Source organism: Neofelis nebulosa, chromosome 5, assembly GCF_028018385.1.
Source record: "Neofelis nebulosa isolate mNeoNeb1 chromosome 5, mNeoNeb1.pri, whole genome shotgun sequence".
Lineage (NCBI taxonomy): Eukaryota > Metazoa > Chordata > Mammalia > Carnivora > Felidae > Neofelis > Neofelis nebulosa.
In genome coordinates, this window is record NC_080786.1 from 54,987,338 (window position 1) to 55,008,223 (window position 20,886).

The 20,886-nt window shown below is 37.8% G+C and overlaps 1 protein-coding gene across 5 annotated transcripts in view; it reads left to right on the forward strand.

Moving 5' to 3' along the window:
- Positions 1-20,886, forward strand: part of PPM1L (protein phosphatase, Mg2+/Mn2+ dependent 1L) — a 293,098-nt gene that overhangs the window by 176,071 nt on the left and 96,141 nt on the right. For 4 of the 5 annotated variants that reach the window (XM_058730381.1, XM_058730383.1, XM_058730386.1 and 1 more), the window contains exon 2: positions 19,005-19,179. In XM_058730381.1, coding sequence (XP_058586364.1) covers positions 19,005-19,179 — 175 coding nt within the window. Of the gene's footprint in view, positions 1-18,515; positions 18,626-19,004; positions 19,180-20,886 lie in introns of those variants that run through there. The other variant, XM_058730385.1, reaches the window with a different exon arrangement.

Sequence of the window (20,886 nt, forward strand, 5' to 3'; positions counted from 1 at the left end):
CTCAAACATACCGTGTTTTTCATGCCTTTGTGTGTGCCCTGTGTTCTTTGCCTGGGTTGCTACTCTGCTTATTGTTCTGCTCTAACCTTACATCCCTCAAGGCTCAGCTCACATATGTCATGTGTCATGGTGTTTCCAAGACTTCCCACCTACAGAAGTTTATCATACTCTTTTGTAGTTGTTTCTTTACCACTCATCTGCTTCCTTAAATCATAAGCTTTTTGAGGGCAAGGATTCTTCTTTTTGCTGTCTCTGTTCAGCATAATGCTAGGAGAACACTCAGTAAGTGTTGAAAGAATGCATACTCGAATGAATTACTAGGCCTGCTTTGTAACCCAGTACAGGCAGCCATTTGCATTTCATAACTGAATTTTGACAGTTGTTCATCCATCCAGTAGACAGGATGACAACCACACCTTACTACATTTATTCAGTTTCCCTCTTGAGTATCATGGAAGTTGGGCATTTCGCTTGATTCATGGATGCCATCTGGTGGAGGAAAGAGTAACTACAGGTGTGTGTGTAACCAAAACCATATGAAGTGAACATGAGTACTGTTCATTAATATGGAAGTTTCCACAGTTTTACATTGGTTTCTAGAAGCATAGTCAGGAATAACTCCCTGGTTTGTTCTTTAATTCTTGTGCATTTGTTTTCTTAATATTTGAAGAAGTTGTTCATTTACAAGCAATGTTTAAAAACATTACTTTGGCTAATAAGATTATATGACTAAGTATTGTTCATCTGTTCCAGTATGTGATAGAACAAAACTGGAAAGTCTTACAATGCATGTTTATAAAAAGATTTAAACTCTATGAATTTAGGAACTTCCCAGACCCTATTTCTAATTGCTTTAGCTCATATAGAGAATAGTGAAAAAGTGTGGCAGAGATCCTAGAGTAAATGGGCCATCCATTGTATACAACTCTAACTTCCTATATTGCATATGAATTTTTTTTAATAAAATTGAGAAAAATCTAGTGTAAGAACTTAAGTGAGTTAAGGTCAACTGATTATCTAAAATTTAGATAGTGAATTTTAAAAATGCTTCTGTGATAATGAGGTCTTTTGATTCATTCATTCCTCAAGCAGTGAGCACGTACCTAATGCCTGATATTGTACAAAGTACTAAAGAACCAGAGATGAAAGTCATAGTTCTAATTTTGGCCCAAATAATGAATATTTAGGTAAGCGTAAAGCTCAATAACTTTTCATAAGACAAATCATACCAACTCCATTTAGATTTTCATGAATTCCTTATATTTATTGACCCATCTATGTGAATCATAAGCATCATGGGTATAAAGTTACCAGTTTTATTCTTGCTATTTTGATGGATTTTCTTAGAGTATATGAATCTAAAGGGAAGTTCTTTATGATTTTTAATAAGTAGATATGCATTCAATATTCACATTTTTAAATTACATTCTATCTATCTGAAGGATAGACTCTCATCCCCCCACCCCCTGTTTCAACTATCTGGAGCACTATAATGAACCAGGCAGTAAACAAAAAAGGACTAAGGAGAAAATGATAATCATAAAGTCCATGAAGAGCTTCCCACAGCAATCAGAGTGGTTGGATGTGGGAACCAACTTCATGTATAGGAGAAATGAATGTTTCCACCTTTTGTGTTCTAAAGATGGTCTTAACAAAAAATGCTAGATTTTCTTCTGTTTTCTCGTTGAAAAATTGTGGAAGTATGTGTTTCACTTCAGAAATATATCCATCAAAGGAGGTTAAAATAATTTTTCATCATTTAGAGTAGTAGAGTTAAATGGGGCATTCACTTATGTGGAACTCTTCATTCCCTGATGACACTTGTTAAATGAGGTATTACAGAATTGAGCTATCATTTATAGAACTTTCATTTGAAAAATTACATAGGACACACATACAGCCAAATCTCATTTTCTCTTTAAAGAACTGGAATGGACCCTGAGAATTTACCTAGTTCTTGGGAAGGATACCATTAAAGTGTTACATTAAAATGTGTTATATATAAAATTTTGTTTTGTACAGGTCATTTCAAACCAAACTGGCAACTCACTTATAAATAGCTATTCAAAGTTAAAATGGCCAGCTACCTGTCTTCTAAAGTTCTGTTAACCTTCTATTTAATTATCTAAATGAAGATACATGATTGGTATTAGAACAGAAAGTTTGGTTTGTTGAGTGCATCTTGTAAGTCACGTAGACTTATTTAATGACCTCTTCATCCTAGGGCACTTAGATCAACATAATATGTTTTGAAGAAGCCTCATAGGTACTACCTTGTAGAATAAAAGGAGGGTGTAGATGGCAAAGTTTATACTTTTTATAGTCTGATTACTTCCATACTAATTTATGACATTTGGAAATTGCTTGTTGCAACAATAAATCTTTAGGTGAATTTCCCTTGGATATGGACTATCTGGATACAGGACATAAAGATAGGTCCCTGCTCCATAGTAAATGGTTTTTGCTTGCCATTTCATAGACACCAGCCCTTACTAAGCAATTCATTATTTTCTAAGGTTGAAGCAGCTGTGGATTACTATAATTATGAATTTATTATGTCCCTGCCAATCTACGATGAATCCTAATTCAAACTTTACATGTCTCTTTGGAACCTTGTTAATTTTCTTGTGATAATGTGGTTCTGACATATGACAGTTTTGAGAATCCATAGTTGCTTAAGTTAGTTTTTTATGATGCATTGCCAGTTGCCCATTGTTTCTAGAATGCCTAATGACCTTTTCATTTTTAACATTACATCATGTTACAGCAGCTACTCTTTATAATGCCTGGCTGCATTTTTATCTACCCATTTCCTCTGAGGATTGCTACTGAGCTGCAGTTGCCTCTGACTTTTTAGGTTATGTGGTCAAGTGGAAAGCTATAGAATGTTTAAGAAATCTCTCTGGAGTGTTACAACCAACTTTATTGGGTTCACATAGTAAATTTGCATGTACTTACATTTTAGAGCTGATCAGATTGTTTTGTGATTATCTCTTTAGTCAATTCTGTAGCTAGATTGTGACCTATTTTTAGGTAATGACTCTGTACAACTTATTTTTACACACCTAGAGCCAACACATGATTAAGTACATGAAGGCAAATAATAAATGTGAGTTAAACAATATCAGTAATATATATACATATATGTAATGTGTATACACACACACACACACACACACACACACATCTGCTGATTTTCTTTAGCTTGGCCATTAATATATACCAGGGTTTGGCAAACTTTTTCTGTAAAGAGCCATATAATAAATACTTTAGGCTTTGTATATCATATGTACTCTGTCTCAACTGCTCAACTCTGCCAATGAAGTTAGAAGCAGCCATAGACAGTATACAAACAATTGTTTGGGGTTGTGTCCCCGTAAAACTTTATGTACAAAGGCAGGTGTTTGGGCTGTAGTTTGCCGCCCTGGATTTAGACTAAGGCACATGGACAGGTTTCATCTCTTGTGCTAACTTTGATTGATTGCTGGCTGCCTGGAGTACAGTATTGAGGGGGATTCTCAGTGTGGGTCTAAGCTCAGTGACAAATCTTTGACCGAATAATAAAACATTATTATTATTGTTAAAGTCTTTAATAATATTATTGTTAAAGATGTTAATTCATCTTAACATCTTAAGATGGAATCTTAAGGCATGTATTTTATGTCTCAGCTTTATCCCTGGCTTCATCTCAATTTTACTATATTGTTTTTCTTAGCCGCAAATTCCTAAAACTTGCCCACATGAAATATTTATGAAACTATAGATTTTGTTGAAGAACAAAGGACTATGAGAGGTGCAAGGGCACATCTGCAAAACACTGACAGATCCACCTTTCAGGGTTGTTGTGAGGATTAAATGAAGTAATTTATAGAAAGTACCAAGTATAGTGCCTAGCACACAGTAAGAACTCAGTAAATGGTAGCTGTCAAATATATGCCTACTAAAGAACCGGGTCAGCCCGCCTAGATGGGTAAATTATGTTACTTATGATTCTCTAGCCATCTTCCCAGGTAGGTGGAAAAAACTCTGAAGATGTGAATCTTAATTACTCAGATTTTATCATTCTGCATTAAGTCTCTGCCAGTGAGAAATACTAAGCTATAATATACATTCAAGTCTTTTTTTCTATTCTTTTGTTTGTGGGGAACTTTCCACATGAAATAGGACCATGTATCCACATAGAGGGAACATGATATGGGGGGACCACTGGCCTTCTTTCTTACCCTGCTGAGGCAACTTGCATACATTTCTTAAAAGAAGTTTAATTTTATGTATTTCATTTTACTTTGTTTTAGTTTTATTCCTCTGACTTTTTGGGCAAGAATTTTACAACTCAGGACAAATGATTCTAAGGTACTTTAGGCTTATTAGTTGATGCTATTTTAGCTCACACAGTTCCTTTTGGAAACAGATATTTTCTCTGACTTAAAGAAAAAAAAATAATAGAAGATACCCAGAAGTATTATGATTCTGTGTGTTATTGTAAAAAGGTCAAAACTTGGTGTAAATTTAACACTTGAGATTAATGTGGAAGGAGAGCAAAGACTCTACCAGTTGCCTGTACTAAACAAAGACAGGCAACAGTGTGAGGACTAGGTGAGAAAGAAAAAATTAAAAATACACAAGGCATTGGGGCACCTGGGTGGCTCAGTTGGTTAAGCGTCTGACTTCATCTCAGATCATGATCTTGAGGTCGTGGGTCTGAGCCCCACGTCGGCCTCTGTGCTGACAGCTCAGAGCCTGGAGCCTGTTTCAGATTCTGTATCTCCCCCCCCCCCCCCGTCCCCTCCCCCTGCTCACACTGTCTCTTTCTCAAAAATAAACATTAAAAAAAATACACGAGGCATTATTAACTGGGAGGTCAAGAGCTTGTTGGGTCCTGATTGTCATTCTTAACTCAGCTTCTTTATAAGAAAGTCATGTTAATGAAAAGAAATTCAGAAACTAACCCCCCCTCCCCATCCCTTGCCCCAACACAGAAAACTATTACTGGTTTTATTTGGGCAAGTGTAGTGTATATTGCTCCCTTCCATATGTTCCTCAACAGACTCAGTGACCTGTATCTAACACCTCACAGTACAGGTCCATCGTGAAGCCTTCCCTCCTATAAAATTGCAGCTTCTATTCACTCATAGCTCTCATTGATGCACATTTTAGAAATTCCATATCAATGAAATATGCTCTTTTTGCTGCCTGTATTGACCTCTTCTTTTTTTTGTTATCTTTATTATTATTTTTTTTTTAATTTTTTTTTTCAACGTTTTTTATTTATTTTTGGGACAGAGAGAGACAGAGCATGAACGGGGGAGGGGCAGAGAGAGAGGGAGACACAGAATCGGAAACAGGCTCCAGGCTCCGAGCCATCAGCCCAGAGCCTGACGCGGGGCTCGAACTCACGGACCGCGAGATCGTGACCTGGCTGAAGTCGGACGCTTAACCGACTGCGCCACCCAGGCGCCCCTATTATTTTTTTTTTTAATTTTTATTTTAAGAGAGGGAGAGACAGCAGGGAAGGGGTAAAGAGAGAGAGAGAGAGAGAGAGAGAGAGAGAGAGAATCACAGGCAGGCTCCATGCTGTCAGTACAGAGCCCGGTGTTGGCCTCGATCTCATGAAACTTGAGATTGTGACCTGAGCTGAAATCAAGAGTCAGATACTTAATCAGCTGAGCTACCCAGGCATCTCTGTATTGACCTCTTCTTATTTCCTTACTCTTTTTTTTTTTTTTTTTTCAACGTTTTTTATTTATTTTTGGGACAGAGAGAGACAGAGCATGAACGGGGGAGGGGCAGAGAGAGAGGGAGACACAGAATCGGAAACAGGCTCCAGGCTCCGAGCCATCAGCCCAGAGCCTGACGCGGGGCTCGAACTCACGGACCGCGAGATCGTGACCTGGCTGAAGTCGGACGCTTAACCGACTGCGCCACCCAGGCGCCCTATTTCCTTACTCTTTACTCCTTTACCTGTGAACCTCCTAATTTTTAGATCTTGGCTCAAGCATCATTCTCTCAGGGAAGCATCCCTTTTCCCCCACCAGGTTGTTTAGGTTTGTTTGTTATATCCCCTCAAAGAACCTTATTCCTTTCCTTAGAGCACTTCTGTTTATATTTATACACTTACTTAAGAGACTACATATTTCGTTAATTTTTGTCTCCTCACTAGACCTTAAGCACCATGAGAGCAGAGACATGTCTACTTTTGCCCACCATTATTCCTAGCAACTAGCACACTGCCTGGCACATAGTAGACAAGTAGTAATTGGAAGGATGTAAAGGATATAATTCTAGCCTGTGACTGCATGCCTGCTCATCCAGCTCTTGTTCGGAGTTGAAGCAGGACTTGGGAAAGGGTATATTTTTCTCTGTAAGGTCCATGAACTATTCGCCCATTCAAATTTATTTTAGTTTTTTTTAAAAAAAATTTTTAAGTAATCTCTACACCCCACGTGGGGCTCAAACTCACGACCTCGAGATCAAAAGTCGCTCATTCTTCTGACTGAACCAGCCAGGTGCCCCTGCCCATTCAAATTTTAAAATGTGTCATTTTATATTTACATAAGCAGGTGTATTCACTACTAAATTATAGCTGTGCCATGCAACTAGGTATCCCATTTTCCTCTTGCTAAAATAAGATACCCTTTCAAACTCTGTATGCAAAGTTATGCAACACTGCTGGTGATGCTGATTTGCTTTCCTTTCTGCTACATTTTGCTGCCACTCTTCAGGCTTCAAAATTCCACTGGCAGTTCCTGGCAGAGGTCAAGCCAGTGTTCTGACCATGCCTGGGCATGGTCAAGAGGATATCACTATGTTTTCAAGGTGCTTTGCCACAGGTCATTTTGTGGCCTGTTTCACACAGCTTGCTGAGACTTGCTTGATTGCGCACAAGCTGTTGGGAAAGGGTTCCAGGTGCTCCTGGCATCAGAAGTACTCAAGGTCAGTTAGCTTGCTTTAGGGAGGGCTCAGCCTTTCAGAGGCTGAACAGATTGGTGATTTTATACAATAAAAAAAGCCTGTGGCACGGAGGGTAGACAGGTCGTGTGGGAATATCACTGCATACAGTAAGGTTTTTACAAGAATTAAAAATATTTACGCACCAAACTGAGTCCTGGGGGATGCAGGAGGGCTTTATTGTGGAGGCTCTGGTATAGCTCTGGATATACATCAGAATTTGTTGTATAGATTTGCAAAAATACACGTGCCTACACCTTATAAAAAACAGAACTCTAAGGGGTAGAAACTGGTAGGTTTCTCCCTACCTCGTTAAAATATAGTACAAGTTTAAAAAGCAGATTCTAGCGTCCCACCTGAAATATCTTGATTTATCAAGTAGGGAATAGAACCCATAGTCTACATTTTTAAGAAGACATCCCCTACCCCTGTCCCAATTGATTCAGAAGCAGTAACATCCCTGAGAAACACTGATCAAGTCCAACCACCAAATTTGTAGAAAAAACTAAAGCCCTGTCCTAAGTGTCCTTTCCATGAGTGGATCTAATAAGGCTTCTCTGAGACCTCGTTCATGAACTTCATACTTGGGTTCCTAAAATGGGACACGAGATATACATTGTGTGTGTGTGTGTGTGTGTGTGTGTGTGTGTGCGCGCGCACACACATATGCACACAAGAGGATCCATTGCTCTCCTCAGATTTTCATTTAGGTTCAAAATGATACAAAAGCAATAAGAAACAGTTTCTTAGTTTGAGATACAGCAAGGGCTGGCTCTGTCCAGTTAGTTAGTTAGTTAGTTCGTTAGTAGCAAAACTAACAGTCCTGTTTCCTGTGGTATTAAACAAGATTTGGTGCTTAAGTGTAAAATAGTATGACATTTGTATAAATGGCAGAAGAGTGGCAAATGTCAGAGTAATAGAAAGAAACACAACGGGCCCAGTCCTTTTATGTTTGTGATCAAAAAAATTAACATTCATAGAGCATTAAGCTTAGTTTTCAAGTACCCCCCTCTCTACCCTTTTCTCCTGGCATGCCCACACTGGGTTCAATGTTATGTGTGAAAACACTTTTGTCCCACCTGTTAGTTGATCATAAATTAGTGAGGTGGCAAATAGGTGGCTGGATGCAGACCATGTGAGTGGTTGAGAGCTGTAGAGAGGTCCAAACAAAAGACAGTGCTGTGGCAGTACAGGGGAGGGAAACCATAGCTTTTGTTCTGGAACACTCCTTTTGCAACCTAAGTAATGACTCCTGTCTGTACAGAAGTTTTAAAACTATGGGCATGCAATAGATGCTACTGAATGCATTCTTTCCTTCCCTGTGTGTGAGATGGAACAAATTAAGGTGGTTTTTTTGTTAGGTTATCCTCAAAAAAGTTTTGATGGTAGGTCTTGCAGGTGAAGCCAGAGATGGAGAAGAGTAAATTAAACCTTAAAGTAGTTCAGAGTTTTGTGTTTTCCTCCACGCAGAGTTAAATCTCAGAGTACACAATGTCTCTCTGTCCTGACCTTCACTTTCCCACTTTATGCCTCATTCCTAGGAATTTCTCTCAGTGCTTTATTGCTTCTTATTTTACCTCCCTATATATAAAAACCTGTTCAACTTGTCTACACTAAGACTGAACATTTCTTGGTGTATTACTCCTTAAAATATTTGCTTTTTGATAGGGGAAGAACTAGCATAAACCAGAGATTGAAAGCTCCGTGCAGAAATTGGAATGGCAGAATAAGACCGTTACCAGCTTCCTGGACAGAAGGATGGACCCTTCTCCACACCACCACTTCACATACAAGGAGCCTAAATGTAATACTGATTTTGAAGGCACTTTTTAAAGTCCTATCAGTCTGGGGACATCAGCTCGATTGGCATTGGCCTTGAACTTCTCTGCCACCTGGCCACATCTGTTCTTTGGAGGTGCTCCCTGAAGAGCCTGATGGTAGCTGTGGAGCAGAAGCCAAATGAGGCCCAAGAGGAGTTCTCTGGCCCTATTGCCTGACAAGGAACATTTTGTCTGACTATGTTCTGGCTGCCTCCCTGAGAGACTGCTCTATTGTTATAGAGTTCTTTTTGATTAATTAACTCATGAGTGTTTTATAATTCATTTATAACAGTTGGTCCCATTGGCTTTCTGAATTACCAAGGGCATTTTCAGTTAGTATTCTGCATGGAACTTTCTAGAACACATTTGGAGAGCATCTAGGGAAATTAGTATTTACCCAAGCCTAAGATTCAGAAATGGAAGGGAATTTTATCAGTAATTAACCATAATTTTCTTTGAAATATGCTATGTTTTCCTCTCTGTAAACAAACATTACCTGGCTTTTTTCTTCTATAGATGTCAAGTGTATAGAATGTGAAACGATTTCTTACTTCTCTCTATAACTGCTGAAATGATAGGAACTCACCTATCAAAAAATTGAACAAGACTGCTTTGGCTGAGTGCTGCTTGTTTTCTCAACAGATTTACAAGACAGTTCACCAGCAGACTGTTTTTATGTTGCCATCTCTCAGGAGAACTTAGATGTGTGTATGTGTGCTTTAAGAAAAAAATTAAAAGGACCATGGAAATTGTATAGTCTATTCTCCCCTGATTCTCTAGAATGTGTGTGGTAACTGAGGGGCAAAGGCTTCATTAATCATCACTTTGATAGTAGAAGATAACTTCAACTTTTCTTCAGACTGTAAATAGATGAACCTTTTTAATTCCTTAGAGTTTGAGTGTAGATTTTTATTACCAAAGCAGTAAGATTAGGAAAATAAATCACATGGCTAGACAGTGTTAGATTCCTTGGCTAATAATATCTTACTGGACTAGAGAATGGGGATCTAGAAAAGGAAAGTAAGGGCACCTGGGTTGCTCAGCCGATTAAGCGTCTGATTCTTGGTTTTTGGCTAAGTTCATGATCTTGCTGCTTCATGAGTTCGAACCCCATGTCGGGCTCTGCGCTGGCCTCGTGGAGCCTGCTTGGTATTCTCTCTCTCTCCCTTTCTCTCTGCCCCTCCCCAACTCACACTGTCTCTGTCTCTCTCAAAATAAATACATAAACTTTAAAAAAAAATAGAAAAGAAAAGTAATTTGGTATATATGTATATATATCCATCTGCAGTCTGGGAAGCTATCACTTAGGGAGTGGAATTTGAGTTATATTTTCACACTCTGACATGCTTGGTGCTACCACATGAAAATGGCCTCAGATCAAATATGGATCAGATGACTGATAAAATTATTAAAGGTTTGTCACTTGAAGAATCCCAGGTGAATTATCCTGAATAATCTATAACTTAGCAGTCAGCACCTTTATGATTAAACTAAATGAAAACTTCAATCTCCATATTAAGTAGGTAATATGATTTCAGATCCCTCACTTGCTGAGTGTTATGCCCTCTGTGATGGTCATTCCATCACAGACTGACTAACATTTGCACATCCACAGCTCTGGCTCTCCAGAGCAATCTCAAATCTCCATAATAAGTACAGGATTTCATTTATATATTTCAGGGTTAAGCCAGGAACTTTTTCCTGATGCTGTCTCTCTTGGAGGAATCACATTCGCCTTCTTGAGCCAGGATTATGAATTCAGGAGTGCAAGATGGTCCTCTCAGAGATGTCTTTCTTATTTAAATAACCCCCTCCAGGTTAGAAGTGGCAGAGACTAAAAATGGCAAGAAATGAGGCTTTTGGCAGGTATGAGAGAGGAACAGCTCCCTTGCCTTATGTCCTCTTTCTGGTGGGCAAGGGCACTCACTCTGACTTTGTTTTAAAGTGCCTGGGGCCAAAGAGCAGTTGTCAAAAGTTAATGATATGTAACCATAAGAAAGATGGATTCCACGATGGACCTAAGTAAATTAACGTGTGATCTGTGTGCTGGCTGCTGCCAAATCAGCCCATGCACATTCACTTCCCTTCAAGGGCAGGCAATCCTTGTCTGCAATAAAAATATTACTCCCTTTTCCCTTCTGTCTTCCTGTGGCACAGATTTTGAAGGATCTCCTTTATGGTCTCTCCTTTATCTTGTGAATACCTAGCTATCATTCCTGGGTCACAATTTCCCAAAATTCAGCTTTTCTTCCTACTCAGTATTTGCAGAATTGATTTCCCATCTGGGCTTTCTTGTATGTCGTCATCAGCACCAAAGTCTACCTCTCAGCTAAAGGGTCGCTGGTCAGATGCCCTTAGAGCCAGATCCAGCACCATATTGTGTGTGATGAGATCGCTGTTAGCTGTGGGTAATATGGATCCAAAGATCAGCCCATTAGTCTTCTTTTGAACCAGTTTTAGAAACCTGTGTTCATTTATAATCAACACTTATTTGAAGCAGTAGCACACTGTGTTCCAAGTCAGGCATATATATGGTATAAATATAAACTGAATGGGGCTGCCATCAATTATTTGTCCCATTCACGTCAATGGAGCATTTCTTTTCGCCAAATTACAGTTGTGTGTGTGTGTGTGTGTGTGTGTGTGTGTGTGTGTGTGTGTGTACACATTAGGTAAAATGAAGGGGGGTGGGGTAATTTATAAAATCAGATAATTTGAAATTTGAGAGTTATTAAAATTCTGAAACTTCTTTTTTTACTTGGCAAAGAATGCTCAAGACCATCATTGAGGCAAAAGTGAGTGTGTGTTTTTAAGGTGCTTTTCTCAGATTTTGTAATCTTAGAATCTCATTTGTTAGTTTTTCTAAGTTGCTTTGAAATTGGGTCTTTACAGCAGGACTAGCATTTATAACACAGCTCATTACAAACTTAATGTTAAAACCCATTCCTTGGGGGCTGCCTGCCTGGCTCAGCCTGTGAAGCTCATGGCTCTTGATCTCAGGGTTGTGAGTTTGGTCTCCATATGTATAAAATAAAATGTTTAAAAAAATCATTCTTTGGTTTTAAAAATATCTTCTAAGTAAGAATTTATTGAGTTTAGAAGGATCTTTCTTTTTTTTTTAATATCATACCTAAAATTTGTAAATATAAAATTGCATATGATAGACTAAGTCTTAGACTTGGTAATAAGATAGACTATTTGATTAGAAAGTAAGGGGCAAAATATTAAAAACTCCCACAGCCATGAAATATACAGTATTAAATAAAAAATGTAAAGCATATTTTCATTAATGACATCAGAAGCCTGTTTTTATTTTAAGCCTGTCAGAGGTCAAAATGGATATTAACTTGACCTCTGCTAATTCTCAGAGAAAAATACTAAAAGTAATTTGAACATAGGTCTAATTTGCTTGTGATCTTTCTCACATGGTGGCTCTAGTAGAAGTTAATGCAGTATCACTTAATATCTTTTCTTGGAAATAGCTTTCGCCTCCCTAGAACTTGTAACCAAAGTCATCTGTCTGGTATTCTTCTTTCAAGTTCTATAAAATAAGTCTAATACTTTCTCCTTGTGGAGGTTTTTCCTTTTTGAGGGGAGGTGGTGTATATTCCATAGGTTATGGAGAGGTGGATATTCTCCAGGCTTACAGTTAAATGTTTAAAAGTAAGTTTATTATGCTTCACTTTACTCAGTTTTCCCATTTACTCTTAATAGCACCACCTCATGTTTAGCTTCCAGTTTTGCAACATCGAAGCCATTTTACACATTTTTCTTCCCCACCTGTCACCAAACTTGGATCAAGTGCTCCTTTGTCCTCTTCTCAGGGCCCTTATCCCAGCCTAGGGCTGCTTTACCTTGTAAAGGAATGACCACAGTAGGCATCGCCCTCTTTTTTAAAAAAACTTTTTTTCTCTTTTGGCTTGCAAACAGTTGGTGTTTCCGGCTCCAGCACTCACTGCGTAGCCAAGAATAAATGACTTAGCCTCTCTGAGTCAGTGTCCTCATCTGTAGAAACTTCTTAGGGTCACAGTGAGGATTAAATAAGTGAATACACATAAAGCATTCAGCATGGTGCCTGGCACATAGAAAATGGGTAATCATTTCCTACTGTTTTTATTTTAGAAAATTTGGAAAATGCAGAAAACAGCATAGAGGAAAAAAATTTAGTATCACCTGAACTCTTGGTACTCTGAGATAACTGTGATCCATATTGATATAATTCAGCCAATTTTCTCCTCCCACGTGTAGTGTACAAACTGTTTTGTAATCTGCTTTTCATTTTGAACATTTCCCCACATAATTTAGTGTTCTTTCATAATATGATTTTTAATAGCCACATTGTATTCCATTGCATGGATGCCGCATAATTGAATCAACCAATTTCCATGAATAATACTTCGGTAAACATGTTTACACCCAAATCTTTTTCCCCCCTGGAAGAGAATGTAAACTTTTATTCAAGCAGTGATGTCACAGAATAAATGGCAGTTCTTCCAGACCGCTAACCACAATCCCAGGAGTTCCTGTATGAAGAATAAACTCCATCTTGAACATACCACCATAACAGTCTGCCCCAGCCTTAGAGAACCTACATAAATGAGAGGGATTTACATTCAAAAACATTACACCCAAATCTTTAACCTCATATTTAACTTTTTCTTAAAATAAGTTCCTAGAAAGGCCATTACTAGGTAAAAGCTACACACTGTTTTAAAGTGGTTACATTTTTTCATATTCTGTCCAAATAAATTGTCCCATTTATACTCCAACCACAGTATGGAAGGCCAGTTTTCCTGTCCTTCAGACTTTTTACTTGTCTCCGTGCTTTAATTTTATTCAAGTGCCTCTGAAACTCAGCTCCAAGCACATTTTTTCTCAAAACAAGATGTGATTATTTATTTCTCTCTTTGATATGGTTAGTATTTCCTTTTACTGCTGGTACAGATCCAAACACTGTGGTTTAACGGGGAGTTAAAACTTCTCCAACTGCCAAGCTCTTTCTTACTCCTAGTTTTCATCTTCTTCATTTCTTAATATTTCTTCTTATGAACTCACATTCACTACTTTCTAGATTGCTTTTCTTTCCTCCAGTAAATGCTTCTTCAAAACTGATCTTTAAACTCCAGTGATTTTTCTGGTTCTTTTCTTGTTCCCACTCCTTAATTTTTCTCCCTGGAGGCCATTCAGCACTTAATATGGATCATATATTAAATAAATATGTTAATTTATCCCAAGATTCATGCCTGTTTTTTATTTCTTTGTGAAGTGTGTTTTCCCAGTATTTCATGTGTGTGTGTTGTTTGGACGTTAAACTTGCAGGTTCCTTTATGTCAGACGTTTGTTCTCCGAGCGGTGTTGGGTCTAATGCACTTTACTCAGCAGGCATTCAAGAAGTTGGAATTGGCTGGCTGGCAGGTTTTTAAGATGAATTGTGAAGCAGTTAGCAGCTTTTAAAATACTTTGCACCCCCGCCCATTCTTTCATATATATTGATTACTTCCCAAAGAACATATACCACTGTAATAGTAAAGAGCTTTTTAGCCAAATGACCAGTAACAGCCTTCTACCTAGTAGGTTCCTGAATTTAGACACTTAGTCATTCTGCTGCTTTTCTTTTATCCTTTTGAGTATTTTTTACAAGGTCTGCTCTAGCCCTTTACTGTCCTCCAGACCAAAGTTGCTATGTATGCAAATTCTGTAAGAGGGTGCATTGGCAGGGCACCTTTTGTGCCCTGCCTCACCAGTTTTTAGCTCATCTTTCCAGCTGTTGACCATCTTCTCAGGTGTAATCTGGAGAATATGTGAACTGTGTGTCTTCCAGTTTCTGCCCTGAGGCTTCTCTGCTACCACCTGAACAAGCACAAACTTGAACATGTAGGCAGATTAACCCCCACAGGGCAACCATTAACTGAGAAGCCCAGTTTTGAGCTGCATTCCACATGACTCTTCAGAGGGTCCCTAGCAGATTCAAGCCCATTGCCAAATGAAGAAATAAAGGCAAGAATGGAGAAGATGGAACAATTATGGAGAGAGGAACACATTAAATAAAGCTTCCTATACAGCTTTGTATGTGAAGTACATAATTTGCTATTTTGGGTTTAAGCTGTTTACTTTCCTACAGTAATGACATCAATGATAATTAAAGACTAAGTGTAGTAGCATTTTCCAGTGGAAAATGACTCCTAGGCTCTATCTAGAATCGTGAAAGCAAGTTAAGATTGCAAGCAAAGAATTATGAACTGTCAGAAGGTTTTCTCTAAAGGCTATCTCAAAATACCTGATTCTTGGCTAGAGCCAAGATGTTAAACTTCTTGGTGCCAAGCACTGAACCAGATGCTGGGGGAACCCAAGGGTATGTAAGATACAGTTCTTATCTCAGCCACACTGAGGAAAATACTTACACCTATACAAATACCTACACAAACACTTGAAAGACTGTTGGCTACTATTAGGTGTGTTCACTAAAAGAATTTGTAGCATTTTAGCCAAACTTTGAAGGATGTGAAGGACTGGCCAAAACCAGTAATTTGTCTACTTTCATTCAAAGTTATTGTGAACATACAGAATGGTAACAGCATAAATTGCTGGGGAAAGTGTAAAGTACCACACGAATGCAAGATACTGATATTGCTAACTAATATTATCGTTTCTGGAATGGTTGATTGTAAGAGCATGTAATTTAGGATTTAAACTTCCAGTAGCATTTCTCATTGATGAAACAATAGATAAGTAATCTTAAATTTTAATTTTGTTTTTCACTTTTTTAGAATTCCAATGAAATTTTTAAATTTAAATTTTTCTTTGTATTATCTGTTACCTGTGGAATAATTATAATCTCAGTTAATAAGATAACAGCTTGGTTTTTTATTGAGATATAACTGACAATTGTTTCAGGTGTACAACATAATGATTTGGTATTTGTATATATTAGGAACGATTACCACATTAAGTCTAATTAGCATCTATCACCACACATAGTTACAATTTTTTCTTGTGATAAGAATCTTTAAGATCTACTCTCTTAGCAACTTTCAAATATACAATACAGTATTTTCTTTTTCTTTTTTTTTTTTTTAACATGTATTTATTTTTGAGACAGAGAGAGACAGAGCATGAATGGGGGAGGGGCAGATAGAGAGGGAGACACAGAATCTGAAACAGGCTCCAGGCTCCGAGGTGTCAGCCCAGAGCCAGATGCGGGGCTTGAGCTCACTGACCGCGAGATCATGACCTGAGCTGAAGTCGGCCGCTCAACCGACTGAGCCACCCAGGCGCCCCATACAATACAGTATTTTCAACTGTAGCCATCATGCCAAACATTATACGCCCAAGACCTATTTATTTTATAACTGAAAGTTTGTACCTTTTAACCACCTTCACCCATTTTGACCACCCCCATCCCACCAATCTGTTCTCAGCATCTACGAGTTCAGTTTTCTTTTGTTTTGTTTAAGATTCTACATACAAGTGAGATCATATGGTATTTGTATGACAGCCTCTTTTTTAACATAGATTCATGCTTGAACATAAGGTTTTAACTGCCATTTGAATACATTTAGAGCATTGCCTCAGTATGAAGGTGATTTCTTGAAATATCTTGACAGAATCTAGTATTTTGCCAGAATTGCTTTCTTTCTGTTCCTCTTAAGAATCTTTCCCACCGGAAGAACTCTATACATGCACATGCAGTTATACCGTTTTAGAAATGAAATGCCAAAGTATAACAACAACATAGTAAAAAAAAAAAAATTATAGGCCCTGTTCAAAGACCTGTATCATGATTTTAATTAGAAAAGTAAATCAGTAGTACAATTGGAAGGAAATGTGTATGCTTTCAATAATAGAGAGTACACCAGTATTTGTAAAATGTGCATTTTAAATTACTGCTGGTACCTCATAGATTATCTCCAAGGAAAAACATTAAAGACAGATATTACACTAAATAGCAAGGTAGTATGAGTCTAAAAATAGTTATTCTGCAGTATGTTTGTTTTCCAGTGTCAAGAGAAAATTGTTATTAAATTCTAGAATTAAATATGTTGTGCTAATATGCTGAGTCCATTTACATTTTATGGAATAATTTTATTTGTTCTGCACTAGATGGCTGGCAGAGAAATTGAGCAATGTTTGGTGATATTTTAAAATTGTAATTTCATCAACAACTGACCTAGGAACTCTAAATGTAAATGTGGAAAGAAAAAGTGCTGTGTGCTATATTTTGCCATTCTGAGGACTGATCTATAACTTTTCCCCATCATTTCCCAGTAGACTTTTCCTGGGAAATTAATTGTCATTGTTCTGGCAAGTTTCTCTTCCTCTTAAACTGTGCTAACATTTAAAAGGAAAACTCTGAAGGTTACAAAAAAAACATTTTAAAGATAAAAATTATAATAGTAAGAGCAGTGAAACAATTCAGAAATGTGGAGAGTAAAAAGTGAGTATTGGGGCGCCTGGGTGGCACAGTCGGTTAAGCGTCCGACTTCAGCCAGGTCACGATCTCGCGGTCCGTGAGTTCGAGTCCCGCGTCAGGCTCTGGGCTGATGGCTCAGAGCCTGGAGCCTGTTTCCGATTCTGTGTCTCCCTCTCTCTCTGCCCCTCCCCCATTCATGCTCTGTCTCTCTCTGTCCCAAAAATAAATAAAAAACGTTGAAAAAAAAAAAAATTTAAAAAAGTGAGTATGTTCTCTACAATTGGAGTATAGCCCTCCCTACCTTCTCCCAGGCACATATGATATTACAGATTAAATATATACATACATATATGTATGCTTTCCATAAAAAGGATATATTGTCACTGGTATTCTGTAACTTTGTTTTTTAATGTTAAAGGTAATATCATGATGTTCTTCCTTGTCAGTTCATATAGACCTAGCTCATTATTTCCAAAGGCTATAGAGCATACTGTTCTATAAACGAAAAAACAAAACAAAACCCTGTTGATGAGCATGTACTATATATGTGTTTGTGTGTGTGTTTAACTCACACTTGTCTTAAATTATGCAATGAATAGCTGTATCAGAATTTAAAAATATATATATATTAAACTATGTGGATGGGTCTTCTAGGCACATATCCCAGAGACAATCCTTTTTAACAGTTTCTTTTATTTAAATTTATTAGTGGTTGTGAGTATAATTTTAAGCAGTATATGTATGCATTTGTTTATTTTATCACCTTCAGTCCCCATGCATGTGAGGCAGAACTGGACCGCCAGGAGATGCCAAACTCTTGGTTTTCTTAAGCGATGTGTTTTAAGAATTTCACAATTCCCCTGATTCATACATGCCGCTGTATCACTTAATTTCTCTCTTAAAGTTCTGTTTAACTTTAATTGTGATTCTCAACTGGGAGGGAGAAGAGTATGCTATCTCCAGCCCAGCAGCAGAACATACCAGAATCTTTGGGGAGGTCTTTTTCAAAGTATGCATGCCTTCCTTCCTACCTCAAATGGAAGCTTGCTTACCTGGTTGAAAAATCACTGCATGCAATTTCAGGTGTCACTAGTTAGGAGTGCTTCGTGCAGATTGTGTAGCCGAGAAAAAGAAAATAAGCTAAGAATGATCTATTTCTATGTCTATATATCTATATCTGTATCTATATATCAGAAATATATATGTATATATATATATATATATATATATATATATATATATATATATATATAGGCCAAGACATTGAGTGGTAAACAGTTCTTTTTTCAGGTTAAGGGCATCATTGCCTTAGGTCTCTTCATTCTGTTTATGCCATTATTCCATTATCAGCCCCAGCAGAGGACTCTCTATTCACTTCACAGGAGTTCCTGCGTAAGCATTAATGAGCAGAGAACATCAAAGCAGAGAAGTGGATGCCGTGGCATAGGTGAGCTCACCGCTGGGATGAGTGACTAGCTTCTGCATTCTAGACAAGGGCAAGTCAGATTTATAGCCAGTAAAATTACTATCACTGGGTCCTCAGAGTTCAGCGGAATAGTTGGAACTCCGGGTGATAACTCTTTGTATGCCAAACCCAATCCATCGTCTTTTGTACCTTTAAACCTGGTAGAAAATTCCTAGAGGTCTGTGAGTCTATTTGAAGGCCCACCGTACTTCGTAGAGTGGAGTCTAACAATGACAATGACAAGAATGTGCTTGTCTAAAGGGTTTGTGTCACAGTGCTTTCGGTTTCACTACAGCACTTGAGGGGAAGGGAACAGCCTAAGATGGCTACTAATAGGGTTCTCTACCTGTTTTAACTGCAGACTGCAGCAGAATATGTAAAATCGCGACTCCCAGAGGCCCTCAAACACCATCTTCAGGACTACGAGAAGGACAAAGAAAATAGTGTTTTGTCGTACCAGACCATCCTTGAACAGCAGATTCTGTCAATTGACAGAGAAATGCTAGAAAAATTGACTGTATCCTACGATGAAGCAGGTATGTTTATCTTTAACACGCGCACACACACACACACACACCCACACACACCCACACACAGAAATGCAGAAATGTCTTTATAGACTTTGGTTTTCCCTGCAGAAATGTCTTCTTTTTTTTTTCCTGCAGAAATGTCTTTATAGACTTTGGTTAAATTTAGGCCCTTTTCTGAGGTAGAAGATGAAGGGCAGACTGGATTCAAAGTTACATAACATGGATTAACAATAAATTTCTGCTCTGCAGTTTTAGTATCAAAAATTTCATCAAGAGATTCCTAAAAGTGGCTCTTAAATATCAAATCCCTTTAAATTTTTTGCTTTTTTTTTTTTTTAAGGAATTTTTCTGGTCTCTTATCCACCATGCACTCCTGTTGATTTAATCATTTAAAGTGTCACTTCAATTTTGGATACCAACTAAAACCTTTTACATCCGACAATCCAAGGATTGTTATTTGCCTCAAGCATTACTTTTTAATTTCAGAGACTTTCTTTTCTAAAGAGGTACCTTTTTTTTTTCCTTCAAGTTTCAAGCTGAACTTAACTTTCTTTTCCTTTAGCTCCTCAGATGAATTCTCACCCCTAATACCACATTGTAGACTTGGGTTCACTGCCTGCCATAATTCACCCATCTAAGGGAGTTTCTTAATGAAGGCATGGACAGACCTCCTTATAAAACCATTTTAAAATATTGCAAGGTCTGTCAGCTAGAACTCAATTTTAACAAAGCCAGTACAGTATTACTTGGAGTTTTAAAATCTTTAATAAAATTAAACTTGGGAGAAATATCTTGGATAAAATTGTCATTACTTACTCCTTATTCTCCCCTCCCAGATTTAGGAAAATAGGTTGCTAATGGACAAATGTTGGTAATATTAATCCCCATTTTAATACCAGGAACTTCTGTCTGTATTTTCACAAGGAAGTTGTTAGTTTGCATCTTATTTTCTTCCTCATGATCTAAGTAGTCTCAGTGCTGACATTCTTAACATTTGATTTCAAGCTTGAATAGCAAACAGAAGAGCAAATTTAAAAAGCAAACATTAGGGGCAGCTGGGTGGCTTAGTCAGTTCTTGATTTCAACTCAGGTCATAGTCTCAAGGTCATGAGATCAAGCCCCGTGTTGGAGCATGGAGCCTACTTAATATTCTCTCTCTCTGCCCCTCTACCCTGCTTGCTCTCTCTCTAAAATAATTTTTTTTAAAAAAAATCTAAAAAGCATATATTATATACTACATATGTCTAACCACTAAAGCAGTTTTCTGGTACCAATCTGTTCCCATTTACATTCCATCCTCTAATCCCTTTACACCCCTGTCAGAAAGGATCCATATCTCTACCCTTGCCCAAGACATTTGCCCAAGACATTACTACTCTCTCTCAGTCTCCTTTGCTTTATTAATTTTCCAAACACATTGGCTTTCTTCTGCCTGGTGAGTGGTTAGTTATTTGATCTTCATATTTATCTTGTTTTTAACATTCTTTTCTTTGGAATTCGCATTTATCTCCTCTCCCATCCCCAATGAAATAAAGTAAAGCTATGATTTAGCCCAATGAAAATACTATGAATATTTATAGAATCTTAGAGATTATAGACCTCATGTAGTCCACCCACTTCCTGTTCCCATAACCATTTTATGGTGAGAAAACTGGGACCCACAGACCTGCCTAAAATCACACACCTCCTAATTACTAATCAAGCTGGGCTTTC